Source organism: Phalacrocorax aristotelis, chromosome Z (genome assembly GCF_949628215.1).
Source record: "Phalacrocorax aristotelis chromosome Z, bGulAri2.1, whole genome shotgun sequence".
Taxonomy (NCBI): domain Eukaryota; kingdom Metazoa; phylum Chordata; class Aves; order Suliformes; family Phalacrocoracidae; genus Phalacrocorax; species Phalacrocorax aristotelis.
Window position 1 is genome coordinate 66,333,115 of NC_134311.1, and position 24,742 is coordinate 66,357,856.

At 43.4% G+C, this 24,742-nt stretch overlaps 2 protein-coding genes across 2 annotated transcripts; both read right to left on the reverse strand.

Moving 5' to 3' along the window:
- Positions 1–1,868: 1,868 nt before the first annotated feature.
- FBXO4 (F-box protein 4) lies at positions 1,869–9,902 on the reverse strand. Its single transcript, XM_075079920.1, has 8 exons — positions 9,796–9,902; positions 9,525–9,756; positions 9,177–9,412; positions 7,264–7,484; positions 6,186–6,261; positions 5,505–5,683; positions 4,421–4,596; positions 1,869–3,361 (listed from the first exon to the last, which is right to left on the reverse strand). Exons 1-8 carry the CDS (start codon positions 9,900–9,902, stop codon positions 3,272–3,274), a joined length of 1,317 nt encoding a protein of 438 aa, XP_074936021.1. The 3' UTR covers positions 1,869–3,271.
- On the reverse strand, positions 9,850–13,935 carry RIMOC1 (RAB7A interacting MON1-CCZ1 complex subunit 1). The gene is made up of 6 exons (XM_075079377.1): positions 13,561–13,935; positions 12,948–13,048; positions 12,385–12,531; positions 11,866–11,997; positions 11,563–11,677; positions 9,850–10,276 (listed from the first exon to the last, which is right to left on the reverse strand). Exons 1-6 carry the CDS (start codon positions 13,673–13,675, stop codon positions 9,987–9,989), a joined length of 900 nt encoding a protein of 299 aa, XP_074935478.1. The 5' UTR covers positions 13,676–13,935; the 3' UTR covers positions 9,850–9,986.
- Positions 13,936–24,742: the final 10,807 nt, after the last annotated feature.

Genomic DNA, 24,742 nt, shown 5'->3' on the forward strand with positions numbered 1-24,742 from the left:
GTTAGAAGGAACTGCGAGGCACCACACAAGTGCCCCTTGCCCTGAGCGCGTGGCAGGTACCCTGGTGTGCTGCTCCGGAGATGGCAGCAGGCATTTTTGTTATTCCAAGTTTCAAAGACTTGAAAGCTAGCACCCCCATGGCCACTTTCCCTTTTGGAATGCTGCTCAGAGGAACCCTCAGTAATTGAATTTTCTTATAAATTACACATATTGTCATTTTAACCTTTTATTCTGCGACCACTGCTTACCTAAACATCCTGCCTCAGTGGGCAGGTAAGCAGTTTGCTTTCTAGCACTGTTAGAATCTTTCATCCCAAGGACAGTAAGATTTCTGGGATCCAGATCCTGATCGTTTCATTTCTCAAAAACCCGTCACAGTTGCATTTGCTCATTCAGGGAATAAATAGTTAAATGTTACTAGTGCAATCTAGCGTAGCTCAACAAATGTTGGGGCCCGAGCCAAAACTTAGCCAGGATAATGAGGTAGCCTTGGGCTGTAAGATAACAGGAACAGCCTGCATGCTGACTAAAACTTGTTGCTTTGGGGAAGTCAGAAAGGGTTCAAGACAAGAAGTGCCTAAACAAAGTTACACTGCAGAACTACAGAACTCCTGTCTGGAAACCACCTCATGATCCCTGAGGTTCCACTCAGAAGCACCCAGGACAAACAGGCAACAGCCTCACAACTGCCACTGTTGTAAGGGGCCTCAGGCAAGAACGCACTCAAGGATGTAATCTTCCCAAGCCTGATGGGGAACATCCTGGGCAGATGCAAACAACCTAGCAGCAGGCACCAGTAGAAACCAAGACCAAAGGAACTAAGGACACCTCCATCTAGATAAGAGTCAGAACACCCGTTGAAACCAACACACCTTGCAATACACTGACAAGATTACTGGATGGGCCAACTCATGACCATAAGTGGAAGAAGGGACCTAAAATGCATGGGTAACTAAGACACAAGTATTGTAATTAGTTCCAGGAAATCTAATGCATCTGTACATTGAACTGAGCAATATAAGCTTTGTCCACCATGACTTGCGGTGTGCAAGGTAGGAGGAACCATCCCCCTTGCACCCAGCACTGCAATAAACATACCTGCTTTATAACTCTCCTTGAGTTGTAAGTTTGCTTCTGCGCCTTATTACTATGATAAACCAAATAGATTTAAAAAAATTTTGTATTAAAAAGTTTTAAAATACATTTTAGTGACATACCAGTATTCCATATCCAACTGATTTTGAATTTGTAACAATTTAAGTCCCAAGTTTAACTGACTTACTATGCTTTTCAACTCAGCATACTCAGCAATTTAAACAGTAGGAAGTTTAAAAGGTAGTGCTAAATGAAATCTGCAGTGCACCTCTGCAACGATTTGGCATTTGAACTCTCAACAGGCTGCTTGCCTCTTCTGTAGCGTGCCTCTGTGTGTCTCAGCTATGCCTCTGCACAGCGCACACGCTCACCTTCCCTGCCAGTATTAATCCACTGCAACAGTCAGGCAAGCCACCCCACCACTAGCTCTGCAATTTCTGCCATGCCGGAGCTCTGTGACTGTGCTGACTTCTAGCTTCCAGCTTGTTTCCTAGGCTGCATCCTTAAAATGTGTAATTCTTAATTCTCTAAGTTATCCTATCTGTAATATAACCGATGTTCTCTAGGTTAAGAAAAATTACACCCCCTCCATTATCTCCATCTTCTAAAATGACAGTGAATTAGTATCTGTTAAACAGATAACATTGTTCATTAATGACTAGTGATGACAATAATTTGTTACTGGTTGTGACAGCATGACTGCAAACTGTGCGTGTGCATGTGTATTCATGCACACGTGCAGGGTGGCTTAACACACACAGAAAGACTGTAAATATCTTTTAGAAATAATTTATTCCTCATGAAGAAAGCAGAACGAGGATCTTGCATTAAAAACCTTATTTGTAGTAGCTAACACAGCAACAGGTTGCTGCATTCAACCCTCTACAGACAGATCATTTGACAATCAGGGAAGTCACTTATACGCAAAGACAACACTTCGTGTGACTATCCTAGCTCATTAAAAAACAAAAAACTTGTCAAATGGTATGTTTCTGGCACAGCTGTGTTACGCACCACACACATACGCCAGACTGAGGGCAGTTAAAGCTGAATGTGCACCATGTAGTAATTTATCCAGGCACCAGGAAAGAATTGTGAGACTATTGCATTTCCATGGAGAAAGAGAGGAGAAAACCCAAAATACCCAGAACAAAACCAACACATGAACGGGCAAGAAATCCAAGGGGAGTTTCTGATCATTCATCCAATAGCTAAAAAACATTAAGAAGGTGGGAGTGTAGGACCATCCCAAATGACATCAATACGGAAAACGCAATTGCAGCTCTAAAATGTTGTTTCGCTTTTTATAAAAATACTTGCCACTGTGTAGAAAATTTCAGTCCAAGTATACTTCACATTGGTAAACGGCCACATCTGAGTAACTGACAGGTCCTAAGTATTTGCTAAATGTCCTCAAGTACTAATGATTCTATTTAACATTTATTCAAGACATCAGAGATGTCCAGCTCTAGCTAGTAAATTCACAGCAAGAGAACGCAGAAGATGCTGAAGTCTTTTGTTTGTGATCTTAGTTATTAACCAACCACAAGACACAACCAATTCATATATGGTAGGTTGGTTGGTTGTTTCTAAGAATTTTGGTTGGGCCAACAATTCTCCCTCAGGTGCTACTCCTTGTCTAGCATTGTTTCTGGAAAAAGTACAGGGGGATTTACTCTTTCGAAAAAAATACTGTCTTTCCGTCAACCTGCTACCGTACAATGTACAGTATATTTTCTTTGGTCAGGAATCATCACTGTCAACATGTCCACTGAGTATACTTACAGAACGTGTGATGCGTGCTACAGGGCTGTGCTGATAAACTAACCTAGCATTACGTACATTTACAGAAGAGACTAGATTATCAGATACACTGAGAAAAGATTGCACCCTAAAGGCCCCAGCTCGAAAGGAAGAAAGAAAAAACCCAAAACAACCGAGTTGTCCCCCCAGATCACATCTTCATCAGCTGCTGGAATCCACGCAATCCTACTTGCACTTGTAATTCAGGGCTAAAGTTGGAAGAACGTTAATTATTAAGGTACATGCAGTGAAATATATGCAGGTCTGCCTTCTCAATTTCCCTTCTGCCAGTGCTCTGTCAGGACAAGATTCTCACTTCGTCTGAACTACAGAACATCGAAGTCTCTATACAGTGAAATAATGCGCAGCTCCATCACTGCGCATTTTTACAACTTGCTTCTTCCAGGAGCCACTCAATTCCATTTAGCAATCCAGCTAAAGTTGCAGCTACAGTGTCCTGTACCTGCAAAAATAAAAAGGCTAATGTATTAGAGAAAACAGGTAACAGGATCTAACAGCATTTTAGCATCACTACATGTCTATCCTTAAAGTCAGAAATACTCATATCAAATCTGATTATTATCACTGTTTTAAAGGTCCCTTATGCAAAAGGGGTTTCTTGAGAGTAAGGTACAAAAAGAAAACACTACTCTCTACAAAATGAATTATAAGCCCCATTAGGAAAGCCTTGCATTCTTGGTATGAAGGTGAATATTATCTCAATTGTTCCATCAGCTATTCTGGAACATTATACTTACTTTATGGATGAGAATCTACCTGAAAATTTTTCTTGTAACTCTTAAAGCAAAAAAGCCGCTAGCTTTAGAATTCAATGCATATTATTAATTCTCAGATTTTCTACTGTATTATGAAGCGGCTATTATAAATTTTATGTTTTTTTAAGAAGCCTGTAAACATTTTCCTTAAGAAAACAAAGAAACTATCTCAAAACAGGATTTTGCTTTTTCTGATTAAGTATTATTCTTCAGACATACAACGTCACCAAAAATAAATTGTGTGTGGCTGAGCCACACTGATACATTCTATGCTTGACAAGCATGAAAGAACTGGTTCAGGACTTCGCATGCAAGGTAAAAACTGATTTGTCAAGGCCTCAATATATCACTTCAAGCGAGTGACAGTTAACAGTCTCCTGAAAATGGCAGCAAAATCTAACCTTGTGTCCAAGGCGTTGCTTGGGGCATGACTCAGGAATTTAAGATTTAGTTTAACTGAAGCTCCCTTACTCCCTTCAAGACGAGCATTTCGTCCTTCCTTATACTGTGGCTCCATCTGAAGTTTCTTATGGGTTCCTGGGCTAGCCACTTAACCCCCTGTGTTCAGATAGGCTAGTGCTTCATCTTAGATGACCAGAAAAACTAAATTCTTAAGCAGAGAGCTCACATACTACTGTTGGAAGCTACATACTTGCTTAGGTAGGTACAGTTCTGGAAATACTGTAAGCCTTAAATTAAATTGAAGCCACACAGAAATAAAAAAATGAAGGTGTAAAAGCAAGTACCATCCAGGGCTGACGTAGCAGATTTAGTTGCAACTGATGGGCCATGTAAACACATGGAATTCTTTTCACATTGGCATGAGAGACACAAGACAAAACCAGCAGAGGTCTGTTTGAGGGCCCGAGGGCTGGATCTGTCATTGCCAGAATACGAGCCAGTTCCTCTTGACGATCATGCTCTAAGAAACAATACATGAGTATCAATATATGTAAATCCCAAGGAGAACTTTTGGGTTTTTTTTACTTTAAATATTTAAGATTTCAGAGGTGAGGAAACAGAGGGTTAGAAGGGACATGGTTAAATCATCTAGTTCTGCTTGATCACAACACTGGATCATCTGCATGCATGTCACACAGACGTTCACGTCACACTTAGCTGTTATTTCAACATCTCCATAGATTCTACAGGTCCTTAACATCAGAGTGTTTTCCAAGTACCTCACAGAGATCAAAATTGCAACAAGCCATTAAGAAATGGCCACACGCTGTACAGTCAGCAGCCCTACCCTACTGACCATACTTTTTTCCTTAGTATATGCCTTCATACTTTTTTACCCTCTTCTTTTCTGAGCTAACCCTTTCCCTCCATTTAAAGTTGATGAATGTGAAGACAAACATCACAATAGGTATTTGGATTATCCTCTTACAGGACTATCCTGATCTGGACTAATTTTATCTTTTACTGCAGTCTTCCTGGTAAAGGTTGTGTTTCCAGGCTTTTACACCAACACTGATGCATTTCAGGATCCTTCTCCCGCCCATGCCCTGGGAGTTCTTCCTGTTGCTGTTGTGGGGTTTGTTTTTTGTTTTTTTTTTTAACCAGACCATTTCCCACATGTAGCTTAGACATCAACCATATTAGAATCCGCCATAAACAAGGGAGGGGGCTGTAACCCCTCACAGGTTGATGAGGGAGAGTGCCTAGGATAGGGGACCTCTTCAGCTGGATAAGCCATTAAGAAATATCACTAACGAACCATTTTTTAAAGAACCAGAATATGCAGTACATCAAAATCCATGTTCTTTGCAATCTTTTATGACATTCCAATCATTCACAAAACATAAATAAATAAAATAAACTCCTTACTTTTATGAGCTTCTGCATTACCAACATAAATGAATCCATCAACTACTTCGCACACCTTTTTCACTTGAGCTATTACACTGTAGTGCACAGCTTGCTGATTCCCTACTGTGCTGTTCTCTTGGTAGAACATCTTATTCTCAGAAACAGCTTGCTCTGCCCTTGCTCTCCTCCTCTCCACACTGAAAGATATTTCAATATTTCAGTATCCAGGTTAATTAAGAATGCAGAAACTCAATTCTGAGAGTTTAAGCAGCACAGGAAAGGGACAGGAAAGTGGCCTGAGCCAGCGAAACAGTTTCATCTTCCCCCAACCCCCTTTCTTTTCTAGTGTGCACATACAGATGGTTAGCAATCTGCAAGATGTGTATGAAGATACACACCAGGTTAAGTTTATAGTGTTTCAAAAGGGAATCAATAAAGGTACGAAGAGGAATAGAAGCACCTGTTAGCAGATGTGTATGACAAATACCTATGTGTAAGTTTTGGAAAACATTTATTATTTCCATGTGAAAATTTAGCGTTGGAAAAAGAAAGAAGTAGTGAAGACATGCATTGAAACTTCAGTTTATGAGGGACATCCATATATGTGGATGCATGCATAAAAATCGCATGGCAAAAATATGAGGAATAGCATGAAATAATCGGAAAACTACCTTTTTTTTGGCAGAGAACAAATCTTACCTGGTGGTTGAATACAATGTCAGAATATTGAATTTTTGATTGTTATTAAACTGAAAACTGACTCCTGATCCAATTCCTATGGGAAAAAAAAAAGAATATACACGTTTACAACTATTTGGTTAACAGAATACAACTAAGTAGTAGGCTGAAAATTCTAGTGATGCTATAAAATGGATATATCCAAGCCTAGTTGTCACTGTTAGGGGTAGCATATTTACTATTTCACAAAGAAATTTTATACATGCTGTAATTGATTGGAGTTAATTTAATTAAAAACAATTCAATAGTATTAAAAGAAAACAAGGAAGCACTTCCATGTTTCTGATACTTAGACTTAAGCCTAGAAACCTAAGTCAGGGAGGAGCTAGACTTGCGTTTATTAGCCAAAACTGGCATAGCAAAGGCTCTAGTCTGTTTATGCACTGAAAAGGACACAAGAAAGAAAAAAGAACACTAAGAAATTATATTTTCACACCTTCTATAAATACAATTTAATTATTCCAATTCTGCTGGCTGAAATAAACAGTTAAAAAGTCATAAATTTTTGTCTCTGGTTTGGACTGAAGTGAAATTACAGATGTTCAAAACTATGTTTTTGAACATTGAAAAAATCATTCATCTGGTCCTTTAACTCTTTTAAATGAAATTTACAGCATTTGACACCACAAAACTGAATCATATAAAGGATCAGTCTTGACTTCCTGGATAAAAACACAAGTGTGTTTTTTAGCCACTTAATGCAAGTGGTGTCTAAATAAAGTTCTGTCTGCGTTTATCCATTACAGCAGCAGGTGTGACATGGAATTTAAGCTCAAAATAGACATGCAAGGAACAAAATGATCCCTCTGATGTTGTGCAAATTTAATCATAAATTCACTGCAGCTGTAATTTTACACCACATGTTCACTGCATGTCTCCTTCTGAATAGAGAGAAAATATCTTTTTTTTTTTTTACTACTAGGCTATTGAGTTTCAAGGGTGAAAAAAAAAAAAGCATCCCTTTTCCCTCTTTCTCCCCCAGTGTTTTCTGTGTTCTGTTTACAAAATAAAAAGAGCCAAAACCCAAACCCAGCATTACCATGAATTTGTCTCTGAGGTAGGCCAGCTACTACCAGAATTTCTGGACATGTCATCATCTTTTGCACTAAAGACTCATCCAGCTCTTCCAAACCCGGCCCAAACATAGCAAAGCGAGGTTCTGCCTGAGTCACCAGTGATTGCAGAAAGGAAGTCACAGCCCCATACCGGGGACGGCTTGATTTCAAACTTCTTCTACTCTGAGGACAGCTTTTTTTATATCTGTGTAAAACACACGCAACCAGAAATTAAACACAAAATACTAAAGAGGTATTAATCAAACAACATTAATTGATTTGTGTCCCACACTTCTCACGCTTTGTTACTGGTACAGCTCAAGCACAGGTCAAAAATGATACAGTTACAAACTGATGGTTTCAAGCACCAGTACAAAGCAGGTAAAGGCATCAGTCCTTCTGAAGTCCAAATACTGACTTTTTGGACCGTAGTACACTTCTGCCAATAGAGCTTTCAGTTTACTTTAAAAAACAAAATTTTAAAAATTTACAAATTCCCCCACCCTCGCTGAACACACAACTTTGGTAAAATAAAATCAAAGCTAATGAGTCACATACTGTATAAAAAAATAATATACTTCTGAGTGCATTTCAATCCTTAATTAGATCACTTTTGTGTTTAACAACTATGAAACAGGTAGCTCCACCTGGAAAGGACCATTTACCCTGTAGGCACAGAGAACGCATGCTGTGCAAGGAGACTGGTGGTGTCTGCAAGCTTATGTGCTCATTTGATGCGGGAGCTAGAAGGCATGTAAAGACTTTGGTAATCAAGGGAAAGAAGTAACAGCCATGGAAGCGACAGACATCCTACAGAAGCAGCTTCAGTCTTTGCTTCTGTGGTCATGGTGGGCTGCTGCCGGACAAATTACTTCAAGGAAACATTAAAAGTGTGCTCCTCTACACCCAAACTGAGCCACTTCAGTGGAGATCAGCAAAAGCATTAAGTGCTTACAGACACAATGGCAATCAGTGTCAGGTGGTTCCACAGAGGTGATGCTCTGAAGTATCTGGGCCTAAAGAGATTGAAAGCCAATGTTCAAAATCAGTAGATACTTTGCATTTCAAAATCTGGGTGTGTCTTTCCATCTGTAAAGCAAGGATGAAGGGCACAGAGACTACAGAGGTTAGTGCACTTATGAAGGAAATTTCATGAAAGCACCTCTGGAAAATTTAACTGCAAATGTAAAAGCAAATTACTGCAAATTAGTTACAGGAATTGAATGAAGTTTAAAAAAAGACCAACACAGAATAATCTGCTTGTCTTAAAAAGAGTTCTTCTCAGTCATCCAAACACATGATGAATGTAGCTATGCTTTTCAACTATACTAGCTGAAACCACAGACTTCGTCTTACAGGCTTTAACCATCAGAGGTAAAACATTACTACTTTTTAGTCTGTGTACGTTCAAAAAAACCTGTTTTGTTTTCCCCTAGTTCTTCCAGATAAGATGCAAAAAACCAAAAATTCATTCAATTTGCTGTAGTTTGAAGACTTTGTAGTACTTTTATTAAAATATGAAAACATTTGTCATTGTACTGAACCCATTTTTATCAAGATTAACAGCATGTACAATTTCTGGGATGACTGTTTTCCTGTGGCATAGAAGACATGCAGTTTACAAGAGTTTTAATCCTTTTATAACGTTAGCTTTGACTTTTGGGGTTTTATTTTTAATGTCTTACATCCTTGTTGAATTCCAAACAGAAAGAACCAACCAAACTGTTAAAACAGGAAATTGTATTTCCAAAATAAACAACGGCTTCGAGGCACATCAAAATTTAAGTAGCAGCTTCCAGCACAGCTTTACCGCTGGAAGAATGAAACATGCCTGTGGGCTGAATATTACTGCTGTAGAGCGACTGTAAGTCGTGGAAGGGAATATGGAGATACTCACACTGCCATGTAATCGTACAGCGCATTGTCGCTGACCTCTGAAAAGGCTTTCTTAAAAATCTCCACATCTGGGAGCGATTTCCAATCAACGGATGTCCACAAGGGGAGATCCCTCAAGAGAAAATACCTCCACAGCAACGGATCTTGCACAGCCACCCTCCAATAACAACTCGTGCTTCCCAAATGGCACAGATCTTGGGGCGAGAGGAAGGACATGATCTTCAGCTGTACGTCGATCTGAAAAACGTCCAGAGCAGCGGTTTAAGGGTAACTGAGGAAGCGGGGGGTGGGGATGCAAGGGAGGCGGGATGGCGACATTTCCCTCCCCGCTCCCGCCGCCCCCACTCACCGGCAGCGCCTGCAAGGCGCTCACCTCCTCCGCGTCCTCCGGGAGCGATGGAGGCGGGGGAACACCGAACACGCGTTCGCGGTTCCCCCGCCTCCATCGCTCCCGGAGGACGCGCAACCGATCCCTCACAGCGGCCTCCAAACTGCCCCGCTCCTCCGGCCGCAATCCCGCCGCCGCCCACCCCGGACCCAGCGCGCCTGCGCCAGTGGCCGAGGCGGGACGGAGGGACGGTCTGCTCCACCCCCCACACCTCCCTCATACACTCGATCACGTCGTGCGTTCTTTTGTCTTCCCCCGAGAAAATACTCCGTTCAGACTTTGGACCTGTATTCCAGTAGTTCTCTGAATGCGTGTTTTTAATGCAACAAAAGTATACATTTTTATAAGAAGGGTCACACACTGAAACAAAGCCCACCTCCCTCAGCCCCTCTTCAGACACAAGCTTGGCCAAAGCAGCCCATTTCACTTGGGGGATTTCACAAAGTAACACAACATTCCTTTCGCAGTTGTTGTGTTCCACCCTTGGCCTTTTAAAGGTCCCTCACATATAGCCACGTACTTCGTTAATATGTTTTTGCCCATTTCTCGGAAATCCAGCGACATGCTCTGTGATCTGTGGCCCAGGTCACTGTTAGAGACTGAATCTGTCGTCTCAAGGCTTTCCTGCTTCCCTTCTCCACAGTGCCGCAGCCCCCAGTAGCACATTTCTCCACTGTACATCATTGCCAGTAAGTGAGTGTCACTAAATATACCTGCAAAAATAATTTAGATTAAGTACTTCGTTGTTCTTCTATAAGCAAATAGATGGCTCGTTAACGTCTATTTTTTTCTTCAGTAACACTGGAAAAAAATTCCAAAAAGGCAGTATAAACCTATTTAATAAGTACATCAAAAACCCAAATTTTAAGCATGAGATGAATGACACTGTCCAGAAGAGAACCTGGATAAAGGCCTTGCTCACTATACTATCCATTTTGCCCCACCATAATGCTAAAACTTTAAGATTTCCTAATACATGTTATTCTCATAATTGTGTTTGTCTTACAGAATTTCCATATTTCTTTACAATCCATTCAGCACGGGCTTGATTACGCGTATTTATTTTAGAGTACTCCTGTGCCTCTCACAATTTAAGCCTAAAAGACGATGCTGTTTGAGCACCATCTTAACTCAGGTTAACCAGCAGAAGCTTTAGTATACAAAAAGAAAGCCACATGTGTCCATCGTCACTGGGGAAAAAAAAAAAAAGTCCTGCTAAATATATCCACAAATTGGTTACTGAACTTGGCTTAGCACTGTGGAGCTGAATTGGAGCAATGCCACTTTCAGATGAAATTAAGAAGGTGCTCCATCTCCCTGTAGTCAGAGCAGGGACAGTTTTGAGTGCGTACCACATGGACGTCATGTCAGCACCAGCTATTTTACCTTACAAATCCCCCCTGCTGCCTCACTCTGCCTGCATCACGCTGACGCAGCCTCAGATCCTCATGTATATGTACTATAGTAGTGCAACTGACATAGAGCCATGTAAAGCAGAGACAGAGACAATAAGTTTGCCAAGTCTAACCATTTCTGCACGTACTTTCTACCTGTGTGAAGTTAGTAATTCTGTGTTCATATCCATATTCTCCTAGATCTGAACATGAAGACCGACATGGGAGCATTTAGCACCCTCTGCAGGCATACTAGCTCTTTCAACGTTTGTCAACTGGTAACTGGGTGGTTGTAAAACACTCATGCTGTGCATAAAACACCCATTGCCTCAGTTCACTTTCCTCCAGTGCACTCAAAAGCATAGAGAAAATGAGCAGTGCCACCTCCTAAAATCCAGGAGTCAACAAGAAGGGGGGAAGAAGGGCGAGCACTGCTGCCTACTTATCTCACCTTTTTTTTTTTTCCCTAAAAGGTGACAGTTTTTGAATACAAAAGAAGTCAAACAACAAAAATACACAACAAACCATCTCATAAAGTGAAGCAGTTATTAACAGCAGCAGGTTGTGAGGTTTTTGGAGGTTTGGGTTTTGTTTTCCTTTTTTACCTTCACTGAGTAATCTAGCTGTGTCTTTATCTTGACATGAGATGTCTTCATTTTGCTGAAGAGGACATCTAAAGCTAAGCATCTTCATCAAGTAATGAACTCCATCATCAAGACACTGAGTACAGTTAAAAAAAGGAAAAAAAACCCTTTCAGATAAGTTCTGATTAATTTAACAGTAGCCAGAAATACTTCTACGAATTTCCCCTAACCCTGTTAAAAAGAAAAAACCCTGTATTTTAAAAGCAGAGAGTTAAACTTTAAAACTCTATGCACATGTTCATAGAACTTTGAAATCAACTTTACCTTTTTAAATATGGCAATGTTTGCTTGTAGCCATTCACTCCTTTCTTTTGCTGTATGACAATACATGTAAAGCAGGGCTCCTTTCCTCCAGTAAAGACATTCTAATAACTCTGCACCAAGGATACTGATGGGCTGAAAGAGAATCCAACAAACTGGGCTAAACCAAAAAGTAAACCATCTGAACTACTTGTATACACACTCACAGATAAAGTGTTGTATTAAGTCTGTAACTTTAGAGGCTGAACTTAATAGCCAACAGTCACAAGCCTAATACTTTGGATTTAAACTGCCAAAAGCACACAGAATCACGAAATGTTAGCAAGAAAAATTCGAGGCACAGAACAAGTTCTTTGAAGAAGTATTTTCAGGAATATCTATTTAAGTACAAACAAGACTTGAAATTTTTTCAAAAGGTCTTGAAGTCGAAAATACAGAATCTAAACTACTGTCCTGGTTCAGATTTTTTATTTTTAAATAATGAAATAATTAATTCTCTGCCTGAATAATATTAGTACTCACTTCTTCATTTATGTTGCATTCCCTCACTAGGCCTTCTGGTTCTGAAAGAATACAAATAAGTTCTTTAACTTTTTGCAAGGAAGATTCTTCTGGAAAATCTTCATCCACAAGCTGATTTTCCTCAAAATATGTAATGTCTAGGACAGCCTATGAAAACATGAAGATACACAATGTAAAAATGCCACCAGCAAAATAATCAAATGGTGGTGGGCAGTAACATACAAGCTTGTTACAGCGTATAAGACGTTGCAATTTTAAAGAAATTTTTAACATTTAGTTTACGAAACTTTCAAAAGTTAAAAAGTTTAAAAAGCTAGAAGTATTGCAAGATTACTGACAGTGAATGTAAACTCAAACCCCTTCTGTTCTGACAATACCAGCACAATTGTTATCGACTCCAAGTTAGCCGGGCAAAAGCAGCCCCGCACTTGAGGGATGTTCACTGCACATAGGACATAATAGAGACACCCCTCGGCCATGCCCTTTCGCACATCCCACCCTCTCCCATTCCCTACACAGCAGCCTTTCTTGAAAGGGAGTTCTTAATGGTTTGTATATACTACCTGCGTAAAGAGCTGCAAAAGCACGGAAGGTTGTTCTTTCCCTTCATTACAGAGGCCCTTCAATTTGCCCAGAGCAGCAGAGCCCTTTGCTAGGAAGGTATCTGAAAGAACACAACGCCTTCTTAGCACTGAAAAGCACTCGGCAAGATCCCTGCTTACTCTCCCTTTTCACTTCAGACGGTTTTATCCATCCTTCCGGTATACACAGAGTGGCTGAACAATACGGCCTTTAAGCAGGCCCGCTGTCCTGTCAGACCACACACTTCCCGACTAATTAAGGGCATTCCTAGTTACGGTCTAACGTTTCAGAACCAATTTCGCACGCTCCATTTGCAAAGAAGTAATATACCAAACGCACAACTCGCTAACGCGCGGCTACGCGATTCAGCCCGCCGCCATGCAGGAGGCTCCAGCCGGCGCCTCCCCAGCGCTCTGCGCCCGGGGCCCCTCTCCCTGTTGAGGAGGCGGGGGAAGCGGGGCCCTCAGCGACCGCCCCCGCGCCTCGGGCCCGCTCCCGCCGCCCTGTGGAGAGGACGGAGGGAGCGGAGCAGCCCGGGGGGAGGCTGGGCCGGCCTCGGCCCCGTTCCGTCCCCTCCCTTCCGCCGCCTCTCACCGTCGCCGCCCGCTCCCCCGGGCATCGCCAGCCGCCGGCCCAGCGCCGCCAGCCGCGGCCACAACGCGGCGGCCGCACCCCCCGCCTCGGCACCCCCCGCCGCCGCCGCCTCCATCACCGCCCGTCGGCCCGCCCCGCCCCGCTCAGCCCGGCCCGGCCTAGGGCGTCGCGGCGTGGCTGCAGCTTTGGCGGCGGCCCGGGGTTGCTGCGAGGGCGGGCCAGCCGGCGGGGCCTGCCGCTGGGGCGGGGAGCGGCGCGCAGGCGCTGAGGGGCCGCGCCTCGCCGGGGGCGCCGCCGGGGCGGCAGAGGAGGCAAGGCAGAGCGGCGCCGGCGGCAGGGTGTAGCTGGCTTCGCCTGGGCCGCTGTCCAGGGCGGCGGGCGGGCCGGTACCGCGGCGGGCTCGGCAGCGCGGCCCGGAGGCTGGCAGTTAAGCTGTAGTTCTATGTGGACTGTTTTATAACGGACACACGTGGCTGCTGCAGAGCGGTGTGTGCCGGAGTCCCCGGGGAGAGTCCTCGGCACGTCCCGGTGCTGTCCCCATCAAACCGTGCTCGCCGGCCTCCCTGCGAAGTAGGTCTTGCCCGTGAGCGAAATGAAACGAGTGCCGAAAGGCAGCGAGGTTTTTTAAGGCGAAAACCATATAATTTAAATATAGCTTTATTGGTGTTTTTTTTCCACTTGGGTTACCTGAGACATAGAGGTGCAACTCTTTAAGAGTTAAATCATCTTGAAACCGTATACCTTTGGATAGAGGAATGAGACCTTTTGTTCCAATTTTTTGTCCCACTTTAAATAGCGCAGTTCATCAACTTCAGACAGACATGCTAAATAGCTTCCATGGTATGAGAGGAAAGCAATAAGTATTCCTTTTATTTTTAACAAAAATCCTGCTACTACCCCACAGTAAATTGTCAAGTATTTCATGTGGTGCAGTTATAAAAATGCTGTATTTCACTATATTGCTTTTTCAGCTTTCTCCATCTCTTTACCTGCCTGGGAAAAGCTAATACCTGGGTGTGCATTGGAGTAATGTCATAAGCTCCCACAATATTCTGGATTTTGTTAGCTTGAATATTTTAAAAGAACAACCTACTAAAGACATTTCCCCCTTTTCAAGTCATATAGTGTTCATTCTGCAGGTGCCTGTGTCCCACTGAAGCACTTAAAAAAGGAAAAGGCCAGAAAAAAGTGCCGTTTACCAGGGCACCTTAGGTAGTGAAAAGCTGTCTGCTTACATACACAGATTTTTTTGCTGTTGCCTGTGTTATAACAGAGTTGTCAAACAGATCAAATACAACGAAAAAGTAAAACCTAGAAGGCAAAATTGTGTTTGCTTCCAGAAATGGTTTGATTTCTAGAAGAAATCTTAATGTTTTGGTTGGATATGTATTGACATTTTTTCCTGCATAGTCCACAGACAGATACGTTTTTTCAGCTAAGGAACGGCTGTGTTAATAATACCTAAAGTATTGTGGTAGTTAACCGTATCATACCTGTGGGTAGAGGAGATGGTGCTTCATGTTTTAAATGAAATACACCACCTCCCATGTTGTCAGTTTTGGGACTGAAGAATGGCTATATGTTAAGTTCCCTTCTAAAGATCCTTTGCTTGCTTGGTCCTGCCCTTGCTTCCTCGTTTCAATGCCCAGCTGTGATTCTGTGTTGATTTCTTAGTTCCTTTCTTCATAAGGAGTCAAGTGCATAGGTGGGTCAGGCCTTAGTAGTGAAGATGTCCAGCTTTCAAGATGTATCTTGTAAAAAAAAAGAAAAGCAAAAAAAACCCCGAATAGAAACAAAAACCCCAAATGGTTGAGTGCTGACTCATTTGCTGAAGGAAGTGGTATCTTTTTTTCTTCCTGTGCTTCAGGCACTGCTGCAGCTTACTTTAGCTGTGTCTGTTTTGAAAGCTAGATGTATATGCAATGACTTATTTTTACAGAAATTGTTATTCACTCTTTCTTTAAATTTACAGTGAAATCTGGTTTTGACATTTCTCATCAGTGGTTGAGATGGAAAAGGGGTGTTGCTGTTAATACCAAGCTGGTAAAATAGGAGCTGCTACAAATGTTATAAAAAGGAAGTGATGTCCACTTCTCTGAGGAAAAGAGGTCCTGGAAGATTTTTAGTGGGGTTATTTATTTATTTATTTCCTCCCCAACCTGATTTTGCCATGAAAAGTGTGAAGGAGCAGAAGACATCTCTAGTGGCTTCCAAGAGTTTTTCTTGTCTTATACCCTATATACTCCCTGTTGGGAGCTGGTTTGCAAGGAAGGGGGTGGCAGGAATTGAGGACAAACACCTGAGGGACTGCAGAGCCTGGAAGGTGGGGTGCGGCCTCTGCACTGCAGTGGGCAAGCCCTCGCCTCCCCGGGGCTGTGCCTTGCTTGTGGCTGCAGCAGCCTCTGAGGAGCCCCATGTCCATCCCTTCCTCAACTGTATTCCCTCTGGTGCTAAACCCCCAAGCTGCATTTTGTAGTTTGTGGAGCTGCTGTGCTAGTCTTCTCCCCACACCTCACAAAGTGCTCTGGTCTGAAGACTGGTGAAAGACTAGGTGTCTGATCATTTGAGAGAACACTGACCTCAATTTGCCTTATATTTTGTTTTTGCTTAGAATGTCTTTAGGTAAAGTCTTTGCCAGATATTTGAAAGAGAATGGCCTGGTTTGGGGTCTGCTGCTTCTCACTGTTCTTTTTAGTGCTGGGAAATCTTAAAATTCAGATTCTCAGGCCTTCATACAAAGATGAAGTTGCATCCAGTATTCTTCTGAAAATTTTCCATGTTTAAGAAGAAACACTATTTCTGGCTGACACTTAACATAAATTATGTTGAAGCAAAAACCCGTTTCACTCCATAGAGTTACTTTAGGTAAAATTTTACAGTATGATAAAATGATCTCAGGTGAAGGGACCTGTGTGGGATTTGTGATCTTTCAGTGCCTAGCACTACCTTTTTTAAGGCTACTGTTACTAATAAGGGAAGGACAACTTTTTGATGCAAGTGGTGGAGAAGCCAAGAAGACAAAGTGTGCTGCTCGACGTTATTCTAGCAAAGGAAGGGCTGGTTGGGGATGTGAGAGTTGGGGGTAGGCTTGGCTGCAGTGACCATGAGATGGTGGAGTTATGGGTACTGCATGGTAGAAGCAGGGCAACAAGCTGGATTGCAACCTTGGACTTCAAGAGGGCCAACCTTGGCCTCTTCAAAGACTGCTTGGAGGAATCCCATGGGTTAGGGCTCTGGAAGACAGGGGGTCCAAGAGAGCTGGACAGTATTCAAGGACCACTTCCTCTGAGCTCAAGATCGGTGCAGCCCTAGAAGGAAGTCAGGCAGAGGAGCCAGGAGACCCACAGGGATGAGGAAATAACTTCTAGAGAAACTCAAATGGAAGAGGGAGGTTTACAGAATGTGGAAAAAAGGACTGTCTGCTTGGGAGGAATGTAGGAATGTTGTCAGGGTATGCAGAGATGCGACGAGGAAGGCCAAGGCCCACTTGGAACTAAACCTGGCAAGGGATGTCAAGGATAACAAGAAGGGCTTCTTTAAACACATCAGCAGATACAGGAAGACTGGGGATACAAGGAAGGGGCCCTGGTGACACAGGATACAGAGAAGGCAGAGTTACTGAATGCCTTTGCTTCAGTCTTTACCGCTAAGACTGGCTCTCAGGCATCTCAGCCCCCAGAAGAGAGAGAAAAAAATCTGGAGAAAGGAAGACATCAGTTGAGGAGGACTGGGTCAGAGATCACCTATGCAAACTGGATCATCGCAAATCCACGGGCCCCGATGGGATGCACCTGCGAGTGCTGAGGGAGCTGGTGAATGTTCTTGCTGAGCCACTCTCCATCATCTTTGAAAGGTCATGGAGGACAGGAGAGATGCCCGAGGACTGGAGGAAAGCAAATGTCACTCCAATCTTCAAAAAGGGTGAGAAGGAGGACCTGTGGAACTATAGGCCAGTCAGCCTCACCTCCATCCCTGGAAAGGTGATGGAGCAGTTCATCCTGCAGGTCATCTCCAGGCATGTAGAGGACAAGAAGGTTATCAGAAATAGTCCACATGGATTCACCATGGGGAGGTCATGCTTGACCAACCTGACAGCCTTCTGTGATGGCGTGACTGGCTGGGTCGACGAAGGGAGAGCAGGGGATGTTGTCTATCTTGACTTCAGTAAGGCATTCGACACTGTGTCCCATAGCATCCTCATAGACAAGCTAAGGAAGTGTGGGTTGGATGAGTGGACAGTGAGGTGGACAAAGAACTGGCTCAGCAACAGAGCTTAGAGGGTCGTGATCAACAGGGCAGAGTCTGGATGGAGGCCTGTCACTAGCAGTGCTCCCCAGGGGTCTGTGCTGGGTCCAGTCCTGTTTAATATACTCATCAATGACCCGGATGATGGGATAGAGTGTAACCTCAGCAGGTTTGCTGATGATACCAAGATGGGAGGAGTGGCTGATACACCAGAAGGCTGTGATGCCATCCAATGAGACCTGGACATGCTGGAGAGCTGGGCCGAGGGAAACCTGATGAAACTCCACGAAAGCAGGTGCAAGGTCCTGCACCTGGGGAGGAACAACCCCAGGCACCAGTACAGGCTGGGGGCTGAACTACTGGAAAGTGGCACCGCTGAGAAGGACCTTGGAGTGCTGGCAGACAGCAGGCTTACAGCTACTCTGCCCTAGTGAGACCACATCTGGAGTGCTGTGTCCAGTTTTGGGCCACCCAGTTTAAGAAGGACAGGGAACTGCTCAAGCAAGTCCAGCGGAGAGCTTCCAAGATGATCAGTGGGCTGGAGCATCTCCCTTATGAGGAAAGGCTGAGAGACTTGGCTTTGTTCAGCCTGGAGAAGACTGAGGGAGGATCTTATCAATGCTTATAAATATCTAAAGGGTGGGTGTTAAGAGGATGGGGCCAGGCTCTTTTCAGTGGTGCCCAATGACAGGACAAGGGGCAATGGGCACAAGTTGGAACACAGGAAGTTCCAGCTAAACATGAGAAAAAACTCCTTTCCTGTGAGGGTGCCAGAGCAGTGGCACAGGCTGCCCAGGGAGGCTGTGGAGTCCCTTCCCTGGAGACATTCAAAACCCACCTGACACATTCTTGCGCCCCCTGCTCTAGGTATGCGTGCTCAAGCAGGGGGGTTGTATGAGATGATCTCCAGAGGTCCCTTCCAACCCCTGCCATTCTGTGATTCTGTAAGGTGTAAGGCCTTGGCTGTTCAGACATGGGCTGTGTTCCTCAATTGGTGGAAGCACAACAGGAAAAGTGTGCTGTGTGAACAGTTGCGGTTGATGGAAGAAGGAAAGCTGTTATGATTTTGTCCTCAGAGCCAAGAATATGGCATTGCCACGACTGTTTTCCTGTTATTTTGGGTTTATATAAAAGTATATATGTGTGTGTGTATGCATTTATGTATATATGGTGTGAATGTAAAGTAGAATTGGTAGGTTGCTACAGTAGATTCTGCTGCTTCTTTGCTTCAAAACCATATACTCTTTCTGTCTTTTTGAGATCTGTGTTTGTAAATGTGTATGCTGCTAGAGGACAGGACAGACTGGTCCTGTAACTATACACTCTGAAATTATTTTTGTCCTGTGGTATTCTGTCAACACTTACTAACTGTCCTGTTACATGTCCCTGTGAAACTGGGCTAGCCTAACACCTCTGAATACTTGGGAACTTTGAACATATTGTAACAACTAATGTCTTGGATATATATAATCCACCTTGCTTTAGAAGTTTTATGACATCTTTTATTTCTGAAAGTGAAAGAAACCATACTTAAACACAAGTGTGTTGTTCCTCTGTATACTTAATATGATCCAAACTGGGAAAATGTTTTTAGCTTTAATTAAAAATATGGAATTGTCTAGAGAGAACAGCTTTGCACAGCAATGACTGATACACTTTTATCATTATTAGCAGCTTCAAGAACTTTTAAGTTGTGCAGGTTGTGCAAATTTTCTTGAACTATGGCACCTAAGTGGGGTGATAAAGAACTCTTACTAATTCTTGGAGAAAGTAGCCCAGAGAGAAATTTTGTTGAGTTAAGGTAAACTGTATATGTTCATAGAATCACAGAATATCTCGAGTTGGAAGGAATCCATGAGGATCATTAAGTCCAGCTCCCTTCTCCTCACAGGGTCACCTGAAAAAACTAAACCCTATGACTAAGAGCATCATGCAGATACTCTGACAGCTTGGTGCCCTGGCCACCTCCCTGGGGAACCTGCCCCAGGGACTGACCACCCTCTCAGTGAAGAACCTTTCCCTAATGTCCAACCTGAACTTCCCCTGATGCAGCTTCATTCCATCTCCTTCATGTCCTGTTGCTGATCCCCAAAGAGAAGAGACCAGCACCTTCCCCTCCGCTGCCACCTGAGGAAGGTGCAGGCTGTGATGAGGGCACCCCTCAGCCTTCTGACTGCGTGCTCTTTTGACCTCTAGAAAGAAAGCTGGAAGAAAGAGGCTTTCCCTTCAGCAAATTAGCCCTCTGACCAGAGGTTTCTAAGCCTGGTGATGATTGCTGGATTACTTACTGCTTGCCTTGGTTATGAACTGACTCTTAATGTTTAAAAAAAATGTTTTAAAAAAAAGAAAGAAAAAAAGGGTATATGTGAGGGTGGAAGTAGTTATTAATGGAAAAACTGAATGGAAAGACAGAGATGGAAAAACTAGATTAGACCCAATCGAACAAGACTCAAAAAATGTCAGACATTAACCCTTATCTAGCAGATTCCTAACAGTTTTAGAGCCTGTGGTCAAAATTTGTCTTCAAAATGAACAGGGAAGACATCGTAGATATTAATACAGATGTACTTGGCTAATTTGAGTTTATAACAGCATGCTTCAAGTCCTGTAGAACCTGAGAGAAATTACAATGCTGCATTTGGTACAGCATCTTAGAATGACAGTAAATTACTATGATTTACAAAATAAATTTATGCCCTTATTTTGCAAGCGTGAATCACGTGTGATCCTTGTAAAATTTTAGAGGTAATTTAAGTGTTAGACAGCTGTCTCTGATTTTAATACAGTAATTGTAACTGAGACAGATGTGAGTTGGCTTAGGAAAGGTGAGATAAGCATATTCAGCTGCGCAGTAGATTTCTCCAAGGTATATGATCTCTGGTAAATTCCTTAAATTAGGGATATATTTGTAAAATATTAAGTACTAATGGTATATTTTTGTTAACAAAGAAATGAGAAGCAACTTTTGTTCTGTGGTGTTTCTTATTTAAGAAAATTACTAAGTCTGATAGTGTACAAAAGCATAACTACCTAAATTCCATTTTATTGGGTGTTAATGTGAACTCAGGAGTTGATCAGAATTTGTTTGTGCGTGGTGGGCATTATGCTCATTTAGCTGTCTTAGAAATGAGGCTTTGCTCTTATGGTGTACTACTAGTAACTAAGGAGGACTTTATCAAAATTAATCCAAGGTACTTGCTCTTTTGACTTATTCGTATGTATTAATGACATTTAGTCATACTTGCCTCCTGTGGATTTGAGTAATAGAAGTTTGCCCAAAATATGTTTGAAGTTTGCTTCAGGTCCATCTTGTTTCATTTTGCCTCAGCTGCTGAACTTCAGTGAGCAAAGAGGTGAACTGAAGGGATGTGCCAGCTCCACAGTCTGTTTTGTGGCTCACCTTGTCAGAGCTGCCTCAGTAACAACTGGAATGTTGGACTGAGAGATTGGATTTGCACCATAAACTGTTAATTGAGGATTAAAGGAAATGTTGTTTATATAAATACTTCAGAGAAACTTAATTTATTGAAATGTGTTATAGAATATTTGTTCCTTTGTATGCCTTTCATCACTATTCTTTGAAGGAAATATTTATGCTCTTGAAATACACTGTCTGCAAAGCATATGGAAGTATAAAGCGCCAAAACGCAAAATAACAAGCTTGTTCTCTAAATTTCCCGGGGGGATCACTTGGTATAACCAAGTGTTCAAGTCTTACCCAATAGGCATCCCTATGGAGGAGAAGAGAGGTTCAGCCTGTCGACTGATCCCAGTAGTCCGTGATGGTATCTTCCCTAACGTCCCCCTCTCTTGGGGTCATTTTTATACTACTTTATGTTTTAGGTGGAGCTTGAGTGACTCTAGTCATACATACTTCTGTTACTGATTGGTGTAGAAATTCCTCGCTTTGATTTGAAGGTATAGACTAAGAGAAATTCAGAGTGCATGCTCAGTGAGGGGTGGTCGTACCTTGGAGGTGGGTAACTTTGGGATGGATGTGTGTATTTTAGTATTATAATGAGTTTATAACAAGCAAAGTTCACCCACAGGGCGTGATGTCCGGGCATGGTTCCATGGTTCCATCCAGCCCCCATATCTGCAGTGATTCATGGACGAGTTTAGCCATGAAGCCTTCGCTTCACTGCCTCCTCCAGTTATCTCCCTTAGATTAGGACACTGAGCTCCTTCAGTGTTCCCAACATCTAAGAGTGCAGGTGGTGTTGCTTAGGGGACAATGACTGAACCAATTTCCAGCATGCCAACTGCATTCCTCCCTGGAAGTTAACTTCTATGAAATGTGGGTATAACTTTAGCCTCAATAATTTCAACCTCAATAATCTCACCCCCAGTAATCACTCCACAAATACACAGCTATCATTCCCTTAGTGTATGGACCACCTCTGTAAAATGTCTCTAAAATACCCGCAAAATGTCCACTGAGTTAATTTAGTCCATGACTTTGCGCTCCATCTATCGTAATAGTCCTTCAGGGTAGGAGAGAGGGTGTGTGGTGTTGGATTGTTGTGTGCTGAAGTCAGTCCTTGTTCCATCATCACTGCACTTGGCTTGGTTCAATCAAAGTTCATTCTTCATTAGTCTGGGAGATTCCTACTGGGATACCACTGATATGGCATATAGCAACCACAGAAGAGATGACATACAGTATTATATAGCAATTATCATCATACCATTCAGTTCATTGGCTGTTTTCACCCAAAATCAAATACTCTTGAGGTACATATCGGACTCTTCCATCGTCCCGCATCACCCAAGTGCACCCAGGTCCTCTAGCAAAAGCAATCCCACGAATGGGTTTGCCTTTGCCCAAGGCAGGAATAACCAAGACTGTCTTCCACAGCATATTTTTAATGTACACTACAGGGACTCTATCCCCTTCCACGATACGTAAGGGTTCTGACTGGGCAGGGCCAGCTCGATTGGCAGATCCCCTTGTGTTGACTAACCAGGTGGCTTTTGCTAAACGTGTATCCCAGTGTTTAAATGTCCCACCCCCCATTGCTCTTAGTGTAGTTTTTAACAGTCCAATGTATTGTTTGATTTTCCTGGAGTCTGGTGCATGACGGGATGTGATACACCCACGCAATGCCATGCTCTTTGGCCCACGTGTCTATGAGGCTGTTTCAGAAGTGAGTCCCATTGCCTGACTCAATCCTCTCTGGGGTGCCATGTCGCCACAGGACTTGTTTCTCAAGACCCAGGACAGTGTTCCGGGCAGTGGCGTGGGGCACAGGATATGTTTCCAGCCAGCCAGTCATTGTTTCCACCATTGTAAACACAGGGCGCTTGCCTTGGCGGGTCTGTAGGAGTGTGATATAGTCAATTTGCCAGGTCTCCCCATACTTATATTTCAGCCATCATCCCTCCATACCACAGAGGCTTTATGCGCTTTGCTTGCTTGATTGCAGCGCATGTTTCTCATTCATGGATAACCTGCGCAATAACATCCATGGTCAAGTCCACCCCTTGATCACAAGCCCACCTGAATGTTGCATCTCTCCTTGATGGCCTGAGGTGTCATCGGCCCACCGAGCTAGAAATAATTATGCTGCCAGTCCAGATCTACCTGAGCCACTTCAATCTTGGCAGCCTGATCTACCTGCTGGTTGTTTCGATGTTCTTCAGTGGCCCGATTCTTGGGGATGTGAGCATCCACATGACATACCTTTACAACCAGGTTCTCTGCCCGGGCAGCAATATCTTGCCACAATGTGGCAGCCCAGATGGGTTTGCCTCTGCGCTGCCAGTTGCTTTGCTTCCACTGCTGCAGCCAGCCCCACAAGGCATTTGCCACCACCCAGGAGTCAATATAGAGATAGAGCACTGGCCGCTTTTCCCATTCAGCGATGTCTAAGGCCAGCTGGATGGCCTTTACCTCTGCAAACTGGCTCGATTCACCTTCTCCTTCAGCAGGTTCTGCAACTTGTCATATAGAACTCCATAGAGCAGCCTTCCATCTCCGGTGCTTTCCCACAAGGCAACAGGACCCATCAGTGAGCAGGGCATATTGCTTCTCATTTTTTGTTATAGTTTGTTACACAGTGGGGCTTCTTCAGCACTTGTCACCTCCTCCTCTGGTGATATTCCAAAATCTTTGCCTGCTGGCTAGTCCATGATCACTTCCAAGATTCCTGGGCGACTGGGGCTTCCTCCTTGAGCCCACTGGGTGATCAGTGCAACCCGTTTACTCCATGTAGCATCAGTTGCATGGTGTGTGGAGGGGACATTTCCTTTGAACATCCAGCCCAGCACCGGCAGTTGGGGTGCCAGGAGGAGCTGTGCTTCAGCATCAACCACTTCTGAAGCAGCTCAAACCCCTTCAAATGCTGCCAATATCTCTTTCTAAATGAGTTGACTTTTACTTCCAAGATTTATTCTTGTGTACAGGGACAACTGATACCAGCACAGGTTGATTCTCTGGTTTAGCTGCAGTGCCTGTCACGGGTTGGAGTGGCCGCAGTGCCTGTCGGTTTTCTGTCTCTTTTCGTCTTCAGATCCAGAGGCCTTCTCTTCCTCTTGGGGGTACTGAATACTGTTGAGCAGGGCTCAGTAGGCATGGGCAAGGCCCCAGCACGTTGCAGTGATTTGTGCTTCTCTGGAATTGCCAGGGTGACAACATTCTTCCTCCAAATACTCTAGTAGTTTTTCAGGATTCTGCACTTGCTCAGAGATGAAGTTTCAAAACACTGGGGGTGCCCACTGTCCTAGGCAGTTGCCCATACTACCCCACATACCCTGCCACCCATAACTATTGAGCCTTGGGGCAGATCTCTGGATGATATTCTCACATTGCTTGTTAACATTTGACAAAACCAAAACAATATTCTCAAGAAATACCAACACAAGTATCCTAACTACCCAAGGATGTTCAAGATACTGAAAAGTTATTGTAATGAAGGAGGAAACAACATAGAAGAAG